Source organism: Oncorhynchus gorbuscha, linkage group LG06, assembly GCF_021184085.1.
Source record: "Oncorhynchus gorbuscha isolate QuinsamMale2020 ecotype Even-year linkage group LG06, OgorEven_v1.0, whole genome shotgun sequence".
Lineage (NCBI taxonomy): Eukaryota > Metazoa > Chordata > Actinopteri > Salmoniformes > Salmonidae > Oncorhynchus > Oncorhynchus gorbuscha.
In genome coordinates, this window is record NC_060178.1 from 71,787,705 (window position 1) to 71,810,250 (window position 22,546).

Consider the following 22,546-nt stretch of genomic DNA (forward strand, 5'->3'; position numbering starts at 1 on the left):
GCGGGGAGCTGGAACAGAGCGTACCTGGCTATGAATGCATACTGGAGACACGTGCACATCACTGCATAACACGGTGCCTGACCAGTCACACGCTCACCACGGTAAGCACGGGGAGTTGGCTCAGGTCGAAACCCTACCTCCGCCAATCTCCCCGTGTGCCGCCCTCCCAAAATGTTTTTTGGGGGGGCTGCCTCATGTGCTTCCGTCGTTGCCTTGACTCCTGGTATCGCCGCCGTTCCTCTTTCGCTGCCTCCGCCTGCTTCCATGGCAGGGTCTTGTCCCCTGCCACTACCTCCTCCCAGGTCCAGGATGTCCTTCACTCCCTTTTCTCCCGGGCCCAGGATCCCTTTTCCTCCTGGCCACGCTGCTTGGTCCTTTTTTGGTGGGGTGTTCTGTAACGCTCGTCGTTGTAAGGAAGAGTGGACCAAAGCGCAGCTTGGAAAGTGTTCATGATCTTTATTGTCAAGAATCACTCAAACAAAAATAACGAATACAAAAACGAAAGCGAACAGTTCCGTCAGGCACAGGTAATAAACGGAAAACAACACCCCACAAAACCCAAACAGAAAATGCAACTTATATATGATCCCCAATCAGAGACAACAATAGACAGCTGCCTCTGATTGGGAACCACACTAGGCAAAAACAACAAAGAAATAGAAAACATAGATTCTCCCACCTGAGTCACACCCTGACCTAACCAAACATAGAGAATAAATAAGGTAAATAATAAATAATATTTCTAAGGTCAGGGCATGACAGGGACTTAGAAATGTCCTTTTCTTTTTAAAGAAAAGCTAATTTTCTGTCCATTAAAATAACATCAAATTGATCAGAAATACAGTGTAGACATTATTAATGTTGTAAATGACAATTGTAGCTGGAAACGGCAGATTTCTTTTAATGGAATATCTACATAGGTGTACAGAGGCCCATTACCAGCAACCATCACTCCTGTGTCCCAATGGCAAGTTGTGTTAGCTAATACAAGTTTATAATTTTAAAAGGCTAATTGATAATTAGAAAACCCTTTTTCAATTATGTTAGCACAGCTGAAAACTGTTGTCCTGATTAAAGAAGCAATAAAACTGGCCTTATTTAGACTAGTAGAGTATCTGGAGCATCAGCATTTGTGGGTTCAATTACAGGCTCAAAACGGCCAGAAACAAAGACCTTTCCTCTGAATCTCGTCAGTGTATTCCTGTTCTGAGAAATTAAGGCTATTCCATGTGAGAAATTGCCAAGACACTGAAGATCTGATACAATGCTGTGTACTACTCCCTTCACAGAACAGCGCAAACTGGCTCTAACCAGAATAGAAAGAGGAGTGGGAGGCCCCTGAGCAACTGATCAAGAAGACAAGTACATTAGAGTGTCCAGCTTGAGAAACTGGCAGCTTCATTAAATAGTACCCACAAAACACCAGTCTCAACATCAACAGTGAAGAGGCGACTACGGGATGCTGGCCTTCTAGGCAAAGTTGCAAAGAAAATTCACCAGATACTTCTGAAAATTGTACCAAAGCGCAAAAAAAAAAACTGTAATCAGATCAATGAATCCAAATCAGTATGGTACTAGTCCCATTATGCTGACTGTGTATGATATTGTGTGTTTGAGTGAAGTACCTTGGCGGAGGCGTGGGGAGATGCTCCCTGATCCAGAAGCAGTAGAGCCACTCTCTGATTATCGTAGTGAGCAGCTACATGCAGTGGAGTTAGCCCACTCTAAAACACACACACATGCAACACGACATTAGAAGGAGCACAAACATCAAAGCACCAGCAGGGGGGGAAGCCAGAACATAATCAGAACAGACGGAAAAGCCATGGAGCTGACGGAACCCACTTCAGACGGGGACCTGTTTTAGTGTGACACCAATGAGCACACAAAGCTGAATGAAACCCACTGACAGTGCATCCACACAACTAGCAAAATAAAGAATATTTCAACAGAAATATATGCAGCAGAAAATATATTTCTAGTGATATACACTCACCCAGGAAACCAAATTATGGTATTGTGTGTGCGTGACAGCCTGCATATTATTTTGCTACAGTGTGGATACACCATTAGATGGGAACTTGTTTAAGCGTGACACCACCAAGCACTGTTAAACCACAAACCACAAACAAAGTTATTTTAGGAGACTCCATCTTCATTATGATACCTGCTTGCTTTTATATTTAGCACTTTAAGATGGATGGACAAGCGTCTGTTTGCTGTGCCGTCTTGGGAGAAGTCATGATTTCCCTCAGCCGCCCTGCAGCTCCTACAGTCTATCTTCAGTAAGGTTCTGCTACTTTTCAGAGAGACGCGGGTGATACTTTGGTAGGAGACCAAAGTCCTACAGGATGTCGTATGACATCCATTCCAACAGAGGCGAGGGGAGAGTGGACCTCTACTATCTCACTCACTCTATTAGAATGAATTATATTGCTCTCAAACACCACAACCAATCCCATAGAACTAGAAGCAATTCCAATTCTACGGCCAAGTGAATGTTATCGTATTTCAAGAGTTGCTCTCTTCCCATATCCTACCTTTCCAGCTGCATCTGGAGCTGCTCTCTTCTGAAGAAGCAGGCTGGCCACTTCCATCTTCCCATACTTGGCTGCCACGTGAAGAGGACTGAACCCTTTCTGTAGAAGACATCAGGAGACACAGCATCAACATGAGACAGCCAGGGAGAACCGACCTGCTCTGACAACCTAACTGACAGCACTGTCTGTTAAACAGGAGAGCTGAAGTGCATTCAAGATGTACAATGTTGCAAACAGCAACAGACGGGGACACTGCAACGGCATACTGTTAAATAACCTTATAGCAGGGTCTCGTTCACTTTCGATTCATTGCCATGTGAAAGGAAGTATGGTGGGTGGGAAAGGTGTTTGGCTTGCTCAGTGCGTTGTGATAACCTGAGAAATGATGTCACTGGGTCTGTTTTTCATATCCTATTCGTCATCTATAAAAGAATAGTGTATAATGTGATCATGTTCATCTTGGCGAAGTCCCTCTGTGTTAGGGAGGGTATTTTAAGAAATTAGGTCATATTTTCCAGAGGAATGTGGAACTCCTACAGATAACTCCCATATCACACACAGCAACGTTTGGCCTAATTTTTCCTAATGTTGTAATACACACTCAAAATTGCCATGCGATTGTGATGTCGTCAGGGCCTATTTTTCTTCAGGTGCTGTTCTCTATTTTCTAACATCTCCAAAGGAATTATACTTCTTATTGGTCGTCATTGTAAATAATAATTTGTTCTTAACTGACTTGCCTAGTTAAAAAAAAGGTTAAATCAAGAAATAAAACATTAAATGGTATTATTGTTAAAACAAAATGAATGTGTGTTTGGTTTGGCGGTTTGGCACCCTCTGCAGTCACTGATTTCGTCAGCACAGCCAATCAACTGGTCCCACTATGATTTGACGTCATGTCTCTGGACAGCTACGGTATCTAAGGTACAATCCCCTCAGATATAGATAGATAGATAGATAGATAGATAGATAGATAGATAGATAGATAGATAGATAGATAGATAGATAGATAGATAGATAGATAGATAGATAGATAGATACAGAGGCACAAAATCACGTACACATGCCCCAATTCCCCAAGGTCTTATTTGACCTTCAAGAAGATCATAGCTCAATTACATGAGTAAAAGCGTAAGGAAAATAGCTTCCATGTCATTTTCATCCTGATAAGGTTTAGGAAATGAAAAAGAAAAAGAAACACCAGTGATAAGGAAAAGTTAGACTATAGACTATAGTTCTCCAATCAATGGTAGAAATGTTCAATCCACACGGTCCTTAGCCTGACCCTGCTGATCATCAACTGACTAAACCACAACGACTATGGTTGAACTGTTATTCGTGAGTGATTGCTTTTAGTTTTCTGGTTGGACCCTAACCCAATCACACAGACCTTAGTGGAGGCTGAGAGTGATGCACCCTGGTCCAGCAGCATGGCGGCTACGTCCTCGTGACCTTCGCGGGCAGCCAGGTGGAGAGGTGTGTAGCCTGACGTGGTGGCAGCATTGGCAGAAGCCCCCCGCTGCAGCAGCTGCTGGACGATGTCAGCCTTCCCCAGCCGGCTAGAGATGTGCAGCGCCGTCTGGTCGTCCTGGGGGGGAGACAAATACTATTATATTCTGTCCATTCTCTTCACAATGTGCAAAAAAGTGACACCACATTGGTTCTCAACCCAGTTCGACAACGAAGGTGTGTGTGGAGGGCTCCTTGACCCCTGCTCACTTTGGCCTTGGTCTCCACATTAGCTCCATTCTGCAGCAGGTATCGCACCACGTCCGCCTGACCCGCCCGTGCTGCCATGTGCAGCGCTGTCTCACCCCTCTGGAACAGACAGACAGACAGACAGACAGACAGACAGACAGACAGACAGACAGACAGACAGACAGACAGACAGACAGACAGACAGACAGACAGACAGACAGACAGACAGACAGACAGACAGACAGACAGACAGACAGACAGACAGACAGACAGACAGACAGACAGACAGACAGACAGACAGACAGACAGACAGACAGACAGACAGACAGACAGACAGACAGACAGACAGACAGACATTGGTCATCTGCATAGTATGTGTTACTCAATTTTGACTAGCTTATCATTTTTTGTTGAATTTCTGAAGAGCTGAGTGTAGTGTGACACCCACCACGTTGGTGGTGTTGGGTGAAGCTCCGTGATGTGTCAGAGAGTTGACAATGTTATCATGTCCCATGAAGGCTGCCACGTGGATAGGAGTAAGTCCAGACTGCAAGCAAATCACGATGATAGTTACCAATCAATAGCATGGGTTCAACTGTACTGTATACCTTCGAACAGGGGTGTCAAACATATGTCCCAAAATCGAAACTGTGTAGAAATGATAATGGACCTACATTCAAACAGTTTCTTTACTGTGTCCAGCTTGCTAATAATCACTGAAATGAAACCTAGACAGTCAGGGAGCGTGGAATATTCCCAAAACGATGGATAAGGGACTATTTTTTTTAGCTAATTTTGACACCAAGGAAATATAACACATTTTCAGTGCAGCCCTACAGAGCTCGTTGAAGAGCAAATGCAGTCCACGAGGCAAAATGAGTTTGACACTTCTGTCTTATAGTAAGAGAAATGCTCACATGAATTATTTTCAACTGTACCTAAACAAAATGATTCATTTGTCTAAGATCTTTGAAGTTCCCAACCCAGTCTGTCCTCCGACCCCTAACGCCCTGTGTGTTACCCCAGGCCCAGCCCAGCCTTCTAACCCTAGCGTACCTCGGTCACAGCCTGGATCGATGCGCCGTGTTTCAGCAGCAGCTCCATCACTTTGGCGCGGTTCTTCTTGCAGGCGATGTGAAGCGGGGTGAAGCCGTTCTAGAAACAGAATACCACAAAACCAAGTCTATAAACAGAAACTACTCAACTCCTCAGGTATTTACCCCTATTTTTTATGTAATAGTTTAAACATGTGAGAGAGTAAGCTCCTGTTGTAAACCTTACCGGAGTTTTATGCCACAGTCGTGTAACAATTATCCACACAGTTTCTCCTTGCCAGTAAACCTCAGAGTCACCACAACCACGGTTTCAGTCACCACAAAGTATAACAACTTACTCAGTGATGTGTCCCAAATCAGTCTTCTCTCTCTCAGAACACAGGCATGCACACATATGTGCACTCTCAAACACAAACACACACAGAAACATCTATCTATACGAGAGCTTTATGAGAGCTCAACCTACTGTGTTGTTGTGAATGGCACATAACTGAGGGATGGGCGTGCATTGTCTCTGATTACTTTTATCAGTATGGAAAGGGGAAGTTACTGTGCAATCAGGAAATGAGCCTGGCTAAAGAAAAAGACAGTTGCCGACCCCACCCTCTTATTCCCCCATTCTCACTCTATCTCGTTGTCACTTGCAATTGAGATTTTCCTCTCATCATCACCGCAAACAGGACACAAACAGAAACAACTACCAGAACATTATACAAGAGTAGTCAGCAGAGTGACATGAAAAATCCGTCCCTCCCTCTCCACAACTCATTTGAGCTCCCGCCCTCAGGACGCAGGTTCAGGGTTCTGTGTGCACGGAAATGCTGCTATGAAAGCTTGATTGTACCCACAGCATTTGCATTTGAAACCTGAATTTGTACACCCTGATAATCTCTCTCTCTTCTTACACATGCAGCCCAACCATTCACCCCTCTTTCTCACCAGTGCTTTAGCGTTTGGGTTGGCTTTCTTGTCCACTATGAGCTTGGCCACTTTGTAGTGTCCACAGTGGGCGGCCACGTGTAGCGCCGTCAGGTAGTCATTGGTGACATCATCGACAGGGACGTCATTCTGGAGGAGTAGCTGGACACAGTTGATGTGGTCGCCCTGAGTGGCCATGTGCAAAGGGGACAGCCCGTTCTAGAAGTGTTACAGACATAATGTTATTATATCAATGATCTGTAGTGGTTTAAAATGGAACAGTATAGAAAAGTTTTGTGACAATCACAATTCTATCAATGGTAGGAGACATTTGCAAACAATTTTAGATCAATGCGCCTTGAAAGTTACATGGATGAACATGTGTTTTACAAGTTAGATGCAAGTATTATAATTTGAGCAACAAAGTATACGATAGGAGCAGGTGTTACCTTTGTCTTGGACAGAATGGGTGCTCCGCGGTCCAGCAGAATCTCAACCACTTGTTCATGACCGCTCCTCGCTCCACAGTGAAGAGGTGTCAGTCCGTCCTACACACAACAACACGGTCAATAGGACCACAGAGTGGAAGGTCATGAAACACTCAGCCTACTATGGACTGAAAAAAACAAGTCTTGATAATATGTAAGTGAGTGCATACATACTGTAATAGAACAGGGTTAAAAATATATATAACATGGCCTTTCATCAATGACAAAGTGCTGCATGCTAGGCATATACAGTACCAGTCAAAAGTTTGGACACACTTACTCATTCGAGGGTTTTTCTTTATGTTTACTGTTTTCTTCATTGTAGAATAATAGTGAAAGACATCAAAACTATGAAATAACACATATGGAATCATATGGTCACCAAAAGAGTGTTAAACAAATAAACAAATATGTTATATTTGAGATTCTTCAAAGTAGCCACCCTTCGCCTTGATGACAGCTTTGCACACTCTTGGCATTCTCTCAACCTGTCTTGAAGGAGTTCCCACATATGCTGAGCATATGCTGAGCACTTGGGTTGAGGTAGGGTGATTGTGGAGGCCAGGTCATCTGATGCAGCACTCCATCACTCTCCTTCTTGGTCAAATAGCCCTTACACAGCCTGGATGTGTGTTGGGTCATTATCCTGTTGAGTAACAAATGATAGTCCCACTAAGAATGTTGTGGTAGCCATGCTGGTTAAGTGTGCCTTGAATTCTAAATAAATCACAGACAGTGTCACCATCACACCTCCTCCTCCATGTTTCACAGTGGGAAACATGCAGAGATCATCCGTTCACTGACTCTGCATATCACAAAGACAAGAAGGTTGGAACCAAAAATCTCAAATTTGGACTTATCAGACCAAAGGACAGATTTCCACCGGTTTAATTAATGTCCACTGCTCGTGTTTCTTGGTCAAAGCAAGTCTCTTCTTCTTATTGGTGTCCTTTCTTCGCAGCAATTCAACCATGAAGGCCTGATTCACACAGTCTCCTCTGAACAGTTGATGTTGAGATGTGTCTGTTACTTCAACTCTGTGAAGCATTTATTTGGGCTACAATTTCTGAGGCTGGTAACTTCAATGAACTTATCCTTTGCAGCAGAGGTAACTTCCTTTCCTGTGGCTGTTATGCAGGTGAATGAGGACCCAAAAGCGACTTGGCGAAAACAGAGTCTTTAATCCAGTAAGAAACTTTACAAAACAAAAAGCATAATACTACTCGTAAAGACGAGAACAGACTGGAGACTTGATCGAGAACTGCAGGTTGCCTCGGGAAGGCACTTGAACCTAGCAGACTCAGACACCTGCTCACCACGCAGCATCTGAGGGAAACACGACACGACAGGGCAAAACATAGACACAGCACGGTGAATTATAGATGAGGATCCGACGGGGCAGGAACGGAAAACAAGGAGAGAAATAGGGACTCTAATCAGGGAAAAGGATCGGGAACAGGTGTGGGAAGACTAAATGATTGATTAGGGGAATAGGAACAGCTGGGAGCAGGAACGGAACGATAGAGAGAAGAGAGAGCGAGAGAGTGAGAGAGGGAGGGGGAGAGAGAGGGATAGAAAGAGGGAAAGAACCTAATAAGACCAGCAGAGGGAAACGAATAGAAGGGGAAGCACAGGGACAAGACATGATAATTAATGACAAAACATGACAGTGGCGGTCCTCATGAGAGCCAGTTTCATCATAGAGCTCGATGGTTTTTTGCAACTGCACTTGAATAAACTTTTAAAGTTTTAGAAATGTTCCTGATTGACTGACCGTCATGTCTTAAAGTAATGATGGACTGTTGTTTCCCTTAGCTTATTTGAGCTGTTCTTGCCATAATATGGACTTGGTCTTTTACAAAATAGGGCTCTCTTCTATATACCAACTCTACCTTGTCACAACACAACTGATTGGCTCAAGCTCATTAAGAAGGAAAGAAATTCCACAAATTAACTTTTAATAAAGCACACCTGTTAAATGAAATGCATTTCAGTTGACTACCTCATGAAGCTGGTTGAGAGAATGCCAAAAGTGTTCAAAGCTGTCATCAAGGTAAAGGATGGCACCAAGGTAAAGGATGGCACCAAGGTAAAGGATGGCACCAAGGTAAAGGATGGCACCAAGGTAAAGGATGGCACCAAGGTAAAGGATGGCACCAAGGTAAAGGATTGTATGGTTACTACATGACACCATGTGTTCATATGCGTTATTTCATAGCTTTGAAGTCTTCAGTATTATTCTATGATGTAGAAAATAGTCAAAATAAAGAAAAACCCTTGAATGAATAGGTGTCCAAACCTTTACTGGTACTGTATATTAATATATTAGTATATATATTTGAACAATGTTCTATTTAATTCTGTGAAGGCACTCACCTTGGTCTTGCCATCTATTTTGGAGCCTCTGTCCAACAGCAGTTTGACCATATTACTATTTCCTCTTTTAGATGCCACATGGAGAGGTGTGATGTCATTCTGTTAGAACAGAGAGAGGAGGTCGGAGTGAGCCACACAGTACAGAGCTGTCAATATTATCTGGATGTGGTCCATATGGCAATACTAACAAACCTAAACAGCATCTGAATCCAGCAAGGGAAAGACGCCAGCCTTATATTGTTACAAAAACATAATTTGAGAAACAAACAACAATTTGACAAACTGATATTCAAAGTATTCTGAATATCACATGTGGTATGTTTAACTAAGTGGGTGGAAAGCTGTTCATTCTTGAGTATTATACTCCATCTCTTGTGTAATTTACTGTGGAGCGAATCATTCATTACTGTCGACTTCCAACAGAAACACAAACACTACAGCTTGACGCTGCCATTTCATATAATCACAAGCTATCATTGTTACCCATTAGGCTAAGCTCTAATGTTGACGCATTAGGGGGTCTGTTGTTACATTCCTTGATACGTGTTGTTATGATTTTGACACTATCATTGTATGATCTGAGTACAGTATATTGGCAGTGGGAGGGTGGGGTGATTTGAAGCACTATATGATGCAAAGAGGATGCAGTCTGTCGTGTGTAATTTTCCATAGAGTGTAGTGGAGTGTGGCTAGTAGCTCCTCCTGTCCAGCAGAGGGCAGAGCAGCCTTACCCTGGCCATGAAGTCCACAGCGGCCCCTCGGTTCAGCAGAAGCGTGGCCACGTTGATGTTGCCATAGTGAGCAGCGATGTGGAGAGGAGTGAAGCCGCTCTGAGGGAGCAGGAGAGCAGAGCACACAACAACGACACAGGAGTCAGAGACAACCAGGGGTTTGATATTAGTCTCTCATATTATCTATACTCGAATAAGTATACGGGCTACTACTGTACACATAAACAATCAAACATGACTTTTCTCACCGTGGCAGAGCAAGTCTTTGTTTTGAAAACCCGAACACAAATCCCGTAGACTAGAGTGTGAATGGTATGTTGATGTTCATATGTCATACCATTCGAAGTGATCATGAGCTTTCATGATTATTTCAACCTTACAACAGTTTCATACTGGACCGTAACACATGAACTACCACCCAATAAGGATAGACATAGGGACATAAAGTCTGCAGTTACAGACTGTAGTTTATGTAGGATTACAACAGCCTGTTGACCCCATGTATCATAAATACATGGTGTCTTCACATGTGAATGTAACCTATTTAATTCACTGGGGGCTTCCTAATGAAACCATGGCTTAGAGGGAAGCAGCATTCCAAGCAAGAGGAATATAAGGGAAATGTCACAACTCAGCTAAAGGTATCCAATCAGAGAGATCATTTTAGATAAAGCTATCAATTTACAGAGATCCCCCAATTCAATTAGCCAATAAACCAATACAAGGCAGGTGGTTGACCAAGCTTCCAGCACATAAACCAATAAGTTGTGAGCATTATACACTCTTCTATTTCTGTTCTTAGAATAAACAAATCAGCTTGAGGTTTCATTCAAATAAGATATGTTTTTGCATTAAACACTTAATCATAAATGTAATATATCTGACATTCACCATAAGACACAGATGGTTCCATTAAGTTTAAAACATATTAGAAGGAGTTAATCCAACTACCTAAACTATTTATTGGCAATGCTTTTAGCATCTACTATCATGCAGTGATATCTACATTTACAAAGCCAAGTAAAGATACTAGCCATATCCACCAGCCTGGTAGCCATGCTGACCAAAACAGGCATTCTGAGAGGGCAGACTGCTCTGCCATTGTTTTTGGTGGGGTGAGGTCCTTCTGTTTTTACTCTGGAAACAGCACTAACAGACGTAACTAATGTCCCATGCACAGGCCTAAAGGGGCTGGGGTTGGGAAATGAATATCTAAATGCAGTCTAATAAACAAACTAGTAGACCATTTCTCTGCTGCTGGAAGGCTGTTGTTCCTTAAATCTAAAAGGCCAGATTATAGTAAAAATACAGTCTGCTAAACAGTAAGACTTGTCTGTCTTGAGCCATAACTAGATTTATCATTAACAATGTAATGGCAGGATATCTATCTTGGTACCTATTAAAACCTTGGAACCCATAGAATCCTTGAAACCCATGGAAACCTTGGAACCCATAGAATCCTTGAAACCCATGGAACTCATAGAATCCTTGAAACCCATAGAATCCTTGGAACTCATAGAATCCTTGGGACCCATGGTAACCTTGGAACCCATGGAATCCTTGGAACCCATGGAATCCTTGGGACCCATGGTAACCTTGGAACCCATGGTAACCTTGGAACCCATGGAATCCTTGGGACCCATGGAACTCATAGAATCCTTGGAACCCATGGAATCCTTGGGACCCATGGTAACCTTGGAACCCATGGTAACCTTGGAACCCATGGAATCCTTGGTACCCATGGTAACCTTGGAACCCACGGAATCCTTGGAACCCATGGAATCCTCGGGACCCATGGTAACCTTGAAACCCATGGTAACCTTGAAACCCATGGAAACCTTGGAACCCATGGAATCCTTGGAACCCATGGAATCCTTGGGACCCATGGTAACCTTGAAACCCATGGTAACCTTGAAACCCATGTTAACCTTGGAACCCATGGAATCCTTGGAACCCATGGAATCCTTGGGACCCATGGTAACCTTGAAACCCATGGAAACCTTGGAACCCATGGAATCCTTGGGACCCATGGTAACCTTGAAACCCATGGAATCTGTGGAAACCTTGAAACCTATGGAAACATTGGAACCCATGGAATCCTTGGAAAGAAACCTTGGAACCTATGGAGTTCTTTCAAAACCTTTGGGACCCGTGGAAACCTTGGAACTCGTGGAATCTTTGGAACCCATAGAAAACTTGGAACCCTTCTTGCCTCCAGCTACAGGTATCCACAGTCCACATCAGTATTAGTAAGACATGCTGCATTATTACAGAACGATTGCTCTCTTTCTATCAGTAAAAAGAGACACACTACATGAATGAAGCAATGGGGAAAAGGCAAAAAAACTGAAAGAGAAGGGAGATATGGGGCTGCAGCAACACTAGTATATGGTATAGGGGGTTGTTTCTGTTTTTTTGGGGGGCTGCAATGGATAGAGTAAGTACTGTACAATGTACAGATATACCTCTGTCGTTCTATTCACCATCATCTAGGGGAGAGGGCACAAGACCGGCCAAGAGAGGAGAGAATTGGTGGTTAGTGTGCACACAACATCACACAACAAGGAGAGATTATAGGTGGAGTTACTCGAGTAGGTCTTTAGTTGGCCAGAGAAGTTGTGAATCACTCAACTTTACAATACAGAAACTGCCCCGCTGATGTTAAGATTAAAAGTTGCTAAATTCCAAACCAAACTGTCAGTTGTGGTTAAATTGTTCCACGGGATATAAGGTCACGGGATATAAGGTCACGGTACAGCATCAGCCACATCTCTTTATATCCATCTGCATTATTCTCTCTCTCCTCTCTGTATTGTCTGACTCAGAATAATGTCATGCATTATTACGTATGCACCTACACAAAACCCCAAAGAAAATAAACATAACAAAACAACTAAATAAACAACAAAGAAACACATTTTTTTTATTTAAATAGATTAAAACGGATAAACCTACTCATATGGGTAAAGAGCCAGAAAGACAGAGGTGAGAAGCAAAGGGAGAGAGATAACATTAGCAGAAGTGTAGTGTAGTGGTCACCTTGGACTCGACATCTGCATTGTGGTCGTTCTGGAGAAGTAACGCTGCAGCCTTGGTGTCGTCCTTGCGGGCGGCGATGTGCAGGGCGGGCAGACGCACCTTGCCCTTGGTGTCATTCTCCAGGAGCAGAGACACCACCTGGTCATGCCCCTGCTGCAGGGCCACCGCCAGAGGAGTGAACCCGTCCTGTTAGAGGGAGGCAGGGGGAAACTTAGAGGGGTAGGGGAAGTGAGTGACATAGACATCCCACATTTCCACAGCAATGCTGGGCCACCTGGGACTATAATACTGTGTTACTAAGGACACAATGCTACATGTCCACATGTATCAAATGTCGGATAGATGACGTCATAAAATCAATTTAAATAATTAATCTTTAGTATATTCTAACCAAGTCTAACCAAATATCTTACTTGCCTAAAATCCCCAAATCTATTGCACTTCGTCAAACATCAAACAGATACTTCACATTTCACTCTATATACAGTACATCTGACAGACTGCAGGAGGATAAACTGTATACATTACATAACACAGTATAGAGCATTTCTCTCCCACGTCTTTTCCCTTACATAATTCCCCTTTACAGTGTGTTTGTGTGTGTGTGTGTGTGGGGGGGGGGGGGGGGACTGGACCAGTGGTTTTAACTGGTTGTACTGGTGGCTTTTCCTTACAGGCAGCAGATCCTGGCTCCAGCAGCAGGCAGCTCTCAGTGTAAACCAGACCATAGAGGCTGATTGGTATAAGGGACCTTATCTCTGGCCTGCTCAAGGTCATTCAGCTCTACTATACACTACCAATCAATGAGGCGCTGCCTGCTGGAGTCCCTGAATCCACCACAGAGAGAGAGAGAGAGAGAGAGAGAGAGAGAGAGAGAGAGAGAGAGAGAGAGAGAGAGAGAGAGAGAGAGAGAGAGAGAGAGAGAGAGAGAGAGAGAGAGCAATAGAGCGAGAATGGGAGCGAGTGAGTGAAAGAGAGGGAGGTATCTTACTTCCGGCGCCGACAGAGATGGCCACCTCGCTTCGCGTTCTTAGGAAACTATGCAGTTTTTTTTTTACGTGTTATTTCTTACATTAGTACCCCAGGTCATCTTAGGTTTCATTACATACAGTCGAGAAGTACTACTGAATATAAGATCAGCGTCAACTCACCATCAGTACGACCAATAATATGTTTTTCGCGACGCGGATCCTGTGTTCTGCCTTGCAAACAGGACAACGGAATGGATCCCATGCAGCGACCCAAAAAAACGACTCAGAAAAAGAGGGAAACGAGGCGGTCTTCTGGTCAGACTCCGGAGACGGGCACACCGTGCACCACTCCCTGGCATTCTTCTTGCCAATGTCCAGTCTCTTGACAACAAGGTTGATGAAATCCGAGCAAGGGTAGCATTCCAAAGGGACATCAGAGACTGTAACGTTCTTTGCTTCACGGAAACATGGCTCACTGGAGAGACGCTATCCGAGGCGGTGCAGCCAACGGGTTTCTCCACGCATCGCGCCGACAGAAACAAACATCCTTCTGGTAAGAAGAGGGGCGGGGGCGTATGCCTTATGGCTAACGAGACATGGTGTGATGAAAGAAACATACAGGAACTCAAATCCTTCTGTTCACCTGATTTAGAATTCCTCACAATCAGATGTAGACCGCATTATCTACCAAGAGAATTCTCTTCGATTATAATCACAGCCGTATATATCCCCCCCCAAGCAGACACATCGATGGCTCTGAACAAACTTTATTTAACTCTTTGCAAACTGGAAACCATTTATCCGGAGGCTGCATTCATTGTAGCTGGGGATTCTAACAAGGCTAATCTGAAAACAAGACTCCCTAAATTTTATCAGCATATCGATTGCGCAACCAGGGGTGGAAAAACCTTGGATCATTGTTACTCTAACTTCCGCCACGCATATAAGGCCCTGCCCCGCCCCCCTTTCGGAAAAGCTGACCACGACTCCATTTTGTTGATCCCTGCCTACAGACAGAAACTAAAACAAGAGGCTCCCACGCTGAGGTCTGTCCAACGCTGGTCCGACCAAGCTGACTCCACACTCCAAGACGGCTTCCATCACGTGGACTGGGATATGATTCGTATTGCGTCAGATAACAATATTGATGAATACGCTGATTAGGTTTGCGAATTCATTAGAACGTGCGTTGAAAATGTCGTTCCCATAGCAACGATTAAAACATTCCCTAACCAGAAACCGTGGATTGATGGCAGCATTCGCGTGAAACTGAAAGCGCGAACCACTGCTTTTAATCAGGGCAAGGTGTCTGGTAACATGACCGAATACAAACAGTGCAGCTATTCCCCCCGCAAGGCTATCAAACAAGCTAAGCGTCAGTACAGAGACAAAATAGAATCTCAATTCAACGGCTCAGACACAAGAAGCATGTGGCAGGGTCTACAGTCAATCACGGACTACAAGAAGAAATCCAGCCCAGTCACGGACCAGGATGTCTTGCTCCCAGGCAGACTAAATAACTTTTTTGCCCGCTTTGAGGACAATACAGTGCCACTGACACGGCCTGCAACGAAAACATGCGGTCTCTCCTTCACTGCAGCCGAGGTGAGTAAGACATTTAAACGTGTTAACCCTCGCAAGGCTGCAGGCCCAGACGGCATCCCCAGCCGCGCCCTCAGAGCATGCGCAGACCAGCTGGCCGGTGTGTTTACGGGCATATTCAATCAATCCCTATACCAGTCTGCTGTTCCCACATGCTTCAAGAGGGCCACCATTGTTCCTGTTCCCAAGAAAGGTAAGGTAACTGAGCTAAACGACTACCGCCCCGTAGCCCTCACTTCCGTCATCATGAAGTGCTTTGAGAGACTAGTCAAGGACCATATCACCTCCACCCTACCTGACACCCTAGACCCACTCCAATTTGCTTACCGCCCAAATTGGTCCACAGACGATGCAATCTCAACCACACTGCACACTGCCCTAACCCATCTGGACAAGAGGAATACCTATGTGAGAAAGCTGTTCATTGACTACAGCTTGGCATTCAACACCATAGTACCCTCCAAGCTCGTCATCAAGCTCGAGACCCTGGGTCTCGACCCTGCCCTGTGCAACTGGGTACTGGACTTCCTGACGGGCCGCCCCCAGGTGGTGAGGGTAGGCAACAACATCTCCTCCCCGCTGATCCTCAACACTGGGGCCCCACAAGGGTGCGTTCTGAGCCCTCTTCTGTACTCCCTGTTCACCCACGACTGAGTGGCCACGCACGCCTCCAACTCAATCATCATGTTTGCGGACGACACAACAGTGGTAGGCTTGATTACAAACAACGACGAGACGGCCTACAGGGAGGAGGTGAGGGCCCTCGGAGTGTGGTGTCAGGAAAATAACCTCACACTCAACATCAACAAAACTAAGGAGATGATTGTGGACTTCAGGAAACAGCAGAGGGAACACCCCCCTATCCACATCGATGGAACAGCAGTGGAGAGGGTAGCAAGTTTTAAGTTCCTCGGCATACACATCACAGACAAACTGAATTGGTCCACTCACACAGACAGCATCGTGAAGAAGGCGCAGCAGCGCCTCTTCAACCTCAGGAGGCTGAAGAAATTCGCTTTGTCACCAAAAGCACTCACAAACTTCTACAGATGCACAATCGAGAGCATCCTGGCAGGCTGTAACACCGCCTGGTACGGCAACTGCTCCGCCCTCAACCGTAAGGCTCTCCAGAGGGTAGTGAGGTCTGCACAACACATCACCGGGGGCAAACTACCTTCCCTCCAGGACACCTACACCACCCGATGTTACAGGAAGGCCATAAAGATCATCAAGGACATCAACCACCCGAGCCACTGCCTGTTCACCCCGCTATCATCCAGAAGGCGAGGTCAGTACAGGTGCATCAAAGCTGGGACCGAGAGACTGAAAAACAGCTTCTATCTCAAGGCCATCAGACTGTTAAACAGCCACCACTAACATTGAGTGGCTGCTGCCAACACACTGACACTGACACTGACTCAACTCCAGCCACTTTAATAATGGGAATTGATGGGAAATGATGTAAATATATCACTAGCCACTTTAATGCTACCTTATATAATGTTACTTACCCTACATTATTCATCTCATATGCATACGTATATACTGTACTCTATATCATCGACTGCATCCTTATGTAATACATGTATCACTAGCCACTTTAACTATGCCACTTTGTTTACATACTCATCTCATATGTATATACTGTACTCGATACCATGTACTGTATCTTGCCTATGCTGCTCTGTACCATCACTCATTCATATATCCTTATGTATATATTCTTTATCCCCTTACACTGTGTATAAGACAGTAGTTTTGGAATTGTTAGTTAGATTACTTGTTGGTTATTACTGCATTGTCGGAACTAGAAGCACAATCATTTCGCTACACTCGCATTAACATCTGCTAACCATGTGTATGTGACAAATAAAATTTGATTTGATTTGATTTAGTAACAGAGAGAAAGAGGGAGATGGAAATAGAGAAAGAAAGAGGGGATGTATAGAGCGAGTAAAAGAGGTGTGGGGGAGAGGATGGAGGTAAGCATGCAGAGCTGGAGGTTATATGGAGGCAGGGAGAGAGAGGGGGAGGAGAGCAGTGAACAACATAACAGGAGGAGTGGGCGGGGTCACACACCTCGGTGGCCATACTCTGGCTGGAGTTGTGTCCCAGGAGGAAGCGTACCACCTCCAGATGGTTCTCCTGGGCTGCCATGTACAGTGGGGTGAAGCCATTCTACAAGAGAGGACCAACAGGAAACTCAACAATCAATCCCAAAGCACACAGAGGAGCCTATCTCATGACAGACAAATATATTATACTTTATGATTCCACAGCTCAGACAATTCATACAGTACTATACAAACTATTTTACACAACTTCCATTGTCATAGTGTGCAGTGGAAGAAAAGCACTCTTTGGTGGAGTGAAACATTCCGGTGATCTTTGTCAGCCCAGTTTATTGCTATTGATCTGAGGAATGTCTCAACTGGGCAATATTGGGATTTTTGATGAAAGGATATTTCCCCCTGTGAAACGCATGGACAGCACAATCCTAGAGAGTATATTCCCAGTCACAACCCTGACAGACTAATACCGCTGATCTGGCAGATCTCTCAAATGAATGACTTTCAAGTGGTGAACAGATATATAAAGATATGATTGTGTGGATGTTTCAATTATAATTATATGGTAATGTTAATATGTTAAAAGCTTCACATCGTGGAATACAGTGTGAGTCCTATACAGACTCCTTGTCGTTTGAATGTGTTTAATGGTGTGTTCTGATATGTTCTGTATCTCTGACCTGAGTTATGTGTGTGTGTGTGTGTGTTATGGATATCCTACCTGAGACTGTGCGTTGACATTGGCTCCATTGGTGACCAGCTCTTTCACCACTTCCGTTTGGCCGGCCAGGGAGGCTATGTGAAGAGCGGTGTTTCCTTTCTGCATTAGAGAGGAGAATGAGAGGCATGCCAGTTAATCTCTCCCCCACCTGTCCCAGTGTACCATTCCCCGCACTGCCTTGCCAAACCTCAGTTATGCCTTTGTAGCGCTGGCATTCTCGCTTTGGCCTCCCTCTGGCCCTGGCTGCCATTGATATGTCACTTCCGATGTACCACGTCCAACACATAAACAAGCGGCCCTCGTACCACCACCATAAATAAAACCAGTGTAGTTTTTAATAAACTGCAAGCGGGTTCTGAGCGGTGTGTTAACCCCCGAGCATCCACATGATGGAGTCTGATGTCAGCAACACTGTTGCACAATATCAACATAACTCACATAGAGTACAGTACTGAACATGAGGACGTGAGCATGTTTGACCTATGGATTATGACAACAGCTGGTAAAGACAACCGCTTTTGTGAGAGTTCCTAGTCTCTGCTCTGTGTTTGAGTAGTTTGAAGAGTGTCCTTAGTGTTGCATTTTTCATAGTGCTCAGTGTTTATATATAAACTGTGTCTGCTTTCAATGGGAGAGAGGGAACACTAATGGTAGCCACAGTCTCCAAGTCTGTCTATGAACAAACATGGACATGCTGCTGGCCACACCAATGCTAACCACTGAATGCTCGGCTCATGCTGTGCTTGTGACCGACTGGGTCCAGAACCTGTGTCATCTGCACACCTCGAAGCTAAGTCCACTGAATATCAGCCCTAGGAGCTAACGCAAATCTTCAGGTTTCAGGCAAATGCTATTCATCATGCATACAGTTCACTAAACCACATCTGCTACATGTGGCCCAACAGTGTTGGCCAACAGCAACAAAGCAGTAATAGATGCAGAGTGGGACTAACCTTGGTTGCTGCGTCCACATTGGCTTCTAGCTTCAGCAGCTCAGCCACCACCTCCACATGACCCTCCTTAGAGGCCAGATGAAGAGCGTTCAATCCATTCTGAAAGAAATGACAGAAAGTGTTTATATACATCTATGGCACCCATACATTCTCTGTAAAAACAGACAGATTGGACACGTGGCGTGAGATTATTCAGATGAGGAGCTGCTATGTCTTTCAAGTCCATTGAAATAAGTGATTTGTGTTGTGGCCTTGTTAAATAAATGTCACACAGCCACAGGATTAAATGTATTTGATGCATATCGTTTCAGTTACATTAAAGTAATGTATTATGTACAAAATGAATGAACTGAGCAGCAGATGTTGGATATTAAGCCACCCACCTGGTTGCAGATGTTGATTTCTACCCCAGACTTCAGGTAGTCCAGGGCCTTTTCAAGGTTCCCAGCCCGCGCTGCTCGCAGGTAACTGGCATTGCTGTCCGACTAAGGATGGAGAGAGAAATATAGGTCAAATACAGTCCACATGCTATACAGACGTGTCTACTGCTCAACAGCAGAGGGCTAGAATGAAAACATCGGTTCACGTTCTCAGGGAATCACTGCCATAAACAGTCACACACACACACACACACATGTAAACACACGCCTTACACACAAACCAAACATCTCAGATACTGTACCAGAGTCATGTCTTTCTCAAATCCCTTTTGTTTTGTGTAGAACTGTAGCTACATTTGAACTGTATTGCAAAGTAGAGTAACGGTGGACAGAAATAACACATCCCAAAGATCCAGCCAAACAAACTGAGCTATTATCCCAACACACTGGCCTTCTACGTCATCCTTTCTTCATATCAGATCCCAGGACTCCTCTTGCTCTTCGGAATTTTAAGATGCCAGCAGCGACAAACCCAAATATCTCACGACTCCAGAGTAAGACAAGGGTGGGTGGTCCCGATTGTCAATACAGAGACCTCTCTCTAACAGTAAAGATAAGAAAATACATTCTCAGGAGACAACTCTCTCAGTCCTCCTCTTCTAGAAACAGAGAATGTACTGTATTATCCCTCCTTTCTGCTTTGCTCTTCTTTATTTTAAGATAGAGACGGCTTTGTGAACAAAAAAAATGATGACACAAGCCATTTTGGGGTTTGCCCATGTAACAATTGTTTGTGTGTGGACGGGTATGTGTGTCTGTGTCTGTGCATGCATGTGTCTGTGTATGTATGAGTGTGCTTATGTGTGCGTGTCTGTCTTGCCAGCTCACGTCAGATTGTTCTGTTTGAGTCTGGGACATTACACAACAGAAACGGACACATAGCAAAGTCTGCACCTTTGCTTGCTGTAATTGTATGAAGTCTATTTCCAAAACCCAGCACCAGTACACATGCCCTCAGAGCATGCAGTTGAGATAGTCTGCTACATAAAATGGTCTCAGAGGCAAAATTCCCCTGAATTAACCAATGCCCAGACATTCTAAATTTAGCCCGTTTCCAGAGACACTTACAGTAAACTGGCAGACCCAAACAACATGAGTGCCACAACCTATTCCCCACCCCCATACTTTTACAGGAATAGCTCTGATGGCTTGATAAATGAACAAGACATTCTTCCAGATTGCTCCAGTGATAGGGACTCAGAGTGGACTGTGGGAGCAATGTCAGAAGAGTGTGCGTGTGTGTGTGTGTGCACGCGTGTGTGTGTGTGTGTGTGTGTGTGTGTGTGTGTGTGTGTGTGTGTGTGTGTGTGTGTGTGTGTGTGTGTGTGTGTGTGTGTGTGTGTGTGTGTGTGTGTGTGTGTGTGTGTGTGTGTGTGTGTGTGTGTGTGTGTGTGTGTGTGTGTGTGTGTGTGTGTGTGTTAGTGAGTGAGTGAGTGAGTGAGTGAGGGAGGGAGGGAGGGAGGGAGGGAGGGAGGGAGGGAGGGAGGGAGGGAGGGAGGGAGAACAACACATTACCAAAGGTCTTAGTATCATAGGATACATGAATGCCTGTTTCCTTTTCCAAACACAAGCCTCTATGGCAGAACAGTGGCAGTGAACTATTAGTGCAATTTCATTGCTTTGGTCTTTGAAGAGACTAATGTAACAGTATATATGGACAAATGCCATTATGTTTCTCATTTAAACCCCTGGGCATTTTCTGTAATAAAACCGTAGTGCTGTAACTATGAATATTACCATAGCTAAAGGTCATTGTTTGGCATATGGCAGAGGCAGTGATTCTCAATAGCAATGTGAATCTGAGGAGGGGTCATTTCAAAACAGGTGAGAACTTTCCATCCGATGACTCAAATGCCTCTAAAGGTATATCTCTCTAGTACAAAGCTTAGGACAACTCCTCCTTGACCTAGAACACTGGTAACCCCTGTCCTTCACTGTGAACAGTTAGTACTGCTGGCTCCTCTCCAGACTCAGCTAGTTGGCAGACTCTTTCCCTCATTTCAGAACAAAATCCATTCCAGACCTTGTCATTAATAAATTACTCCTAGCACCCTTCCTCCAATTCTTATTTTCTCAGTTAGAGACAACACATTATCTCAATAATTTGTAGAAATCTTCATAACAAAACATCAGGACAAGTGTCATAGGTCTATTATTCGGATTCTTTTCTAGAAAAACGCACAAGCAGACACACTTTCCCACAGTGTGTGGTGGTTACATAACAAGCACATGCTGTAAGTGACTGTCAAGGATCTCTGAGAAAAGTCTATGATAAAGTGGCTACTGGCTCTGAGGTTTGTTCAGTGTCAGATGCTTGACTCTTAACTCAGACCTCTGCCATCAACATGTGAGGCCACTTAGCGTCATGGTGTCTCGTTGCTGTTGACAGTCAGACAACCAAACATCCATTTATGCCTCAACCCCATGTCAACATACAAAGTAGATGATCACGGATGGTGGCATCGTGGATACAGTGCTGGTGCTCCTCTGAAGTACAACTCTCATTGAAGAGCCCTCCCATTCAAGCCTACAGAACTGACTCATCTTTGTCTGACCTTTATTTCCCAAGCTAAGCAATAACTTTCACCACTGTCGCCACTCTCACCAAGACAACGGTGGAGTGATCCTGTGGAGTTTTTACTGCAGGTGATTTGCATGTCTATCATTCATCATAAAGGAATCACCCAGATTGTCCATGTTATTTGACATTCTGCTCCAGCGTATCGAAAGGGGATGCGCTGTGAAGGAAGTTGGAGTAGAGGCACTCCAAAGACAAGACGTTCAATATGAAGTCACACCGAGTTCAGTGACCCAAGTGGCCCTGGCTCAACACAGAATTGGCCAGACTACAGTACAGTATATAAAGCTACGAGGCAACAGTCTTTTAAAACCAGTCTCTCCATCACAGGCAAATGACTAGTGACACGGGTGACCGCCATTTCAAA

General features: G+C 44.4%; 1 protein-coding gene across 31 annotated transcripts in view; it reads right to left on the reverse strand.

The window, feature by feature from the left end:
• LOC124038294 (ankyrin-3-like) overlaps positions 1-22,546 on the reverse strand; it is a 147,658-nt gene that overhangs the window by 72,888 nt on the left and 52,224 nt on the right. For 21 of the 31 annotated variants that reach the window (XM_046353979.1, XM_046353977.1, XM_046353976.1 and 18 more), the window contains 16 exons: positions 19,545-19,646; positions 19,162-19,260; positions 18,209-18,307; positions 17,498-17,596; positions 12,846-13,031; positions 12,272-12,295; positions 9,807-9,905; positions 9,076-9,174; positions 6,661-6,759; positions 6,233-6,430; positions 5,295-5,393; positions 4,687-4,785; positions 4,260-4,358; positions 3,931-4,128; positions 2,541-2,639; positions 1,626-1,724 (listed from right to left, as the gene is read on the reverse strand). In XM_046353979.1, coding sequence (XP_046209935.1) covers positions 1,626-1,724; positions 2,541-2,639; positions 3,931-4,128; positions 4,260-4,358; positions 4,687-4,785; positions 5,295-5,393; positions 6,233-6,430; positions 6,661-6,759; positions 9,076-9,174; positions 9,807-9,905; positions 12,272-12,295; positions 12,846-13,031; positions 17,498-17,596; positions 18,209-18,307; positions 19,162-19,260; positions 19,545-19,646 — 1,797 coding nt within the window. Of the gene's footprint in view, positions 1-1,625; positions 1,725-2,540; positions 2,640-3,930; positions 4,129-4,259; positions 4,359-4,686; positions 4,786-5,294; positions 5,394-6,232; positions 6,431-6,660; positions 6,760-9,075; positions 9,175-9,806; positions 9,906-12,271; positions 12,296-12,845; positions 13,032-17,497; positions 17,597-18,208; positions 18,308-19,161; positions 19,261-19,544; positions 19,647-19,843; positions 20,001-22,546 lie in introns of those variants that run through there. The other 10 variants (XM_046353986.1, XM_046353990.1, XM_046354004.1 and 7 more) reach the window with 4 other exon arrangements.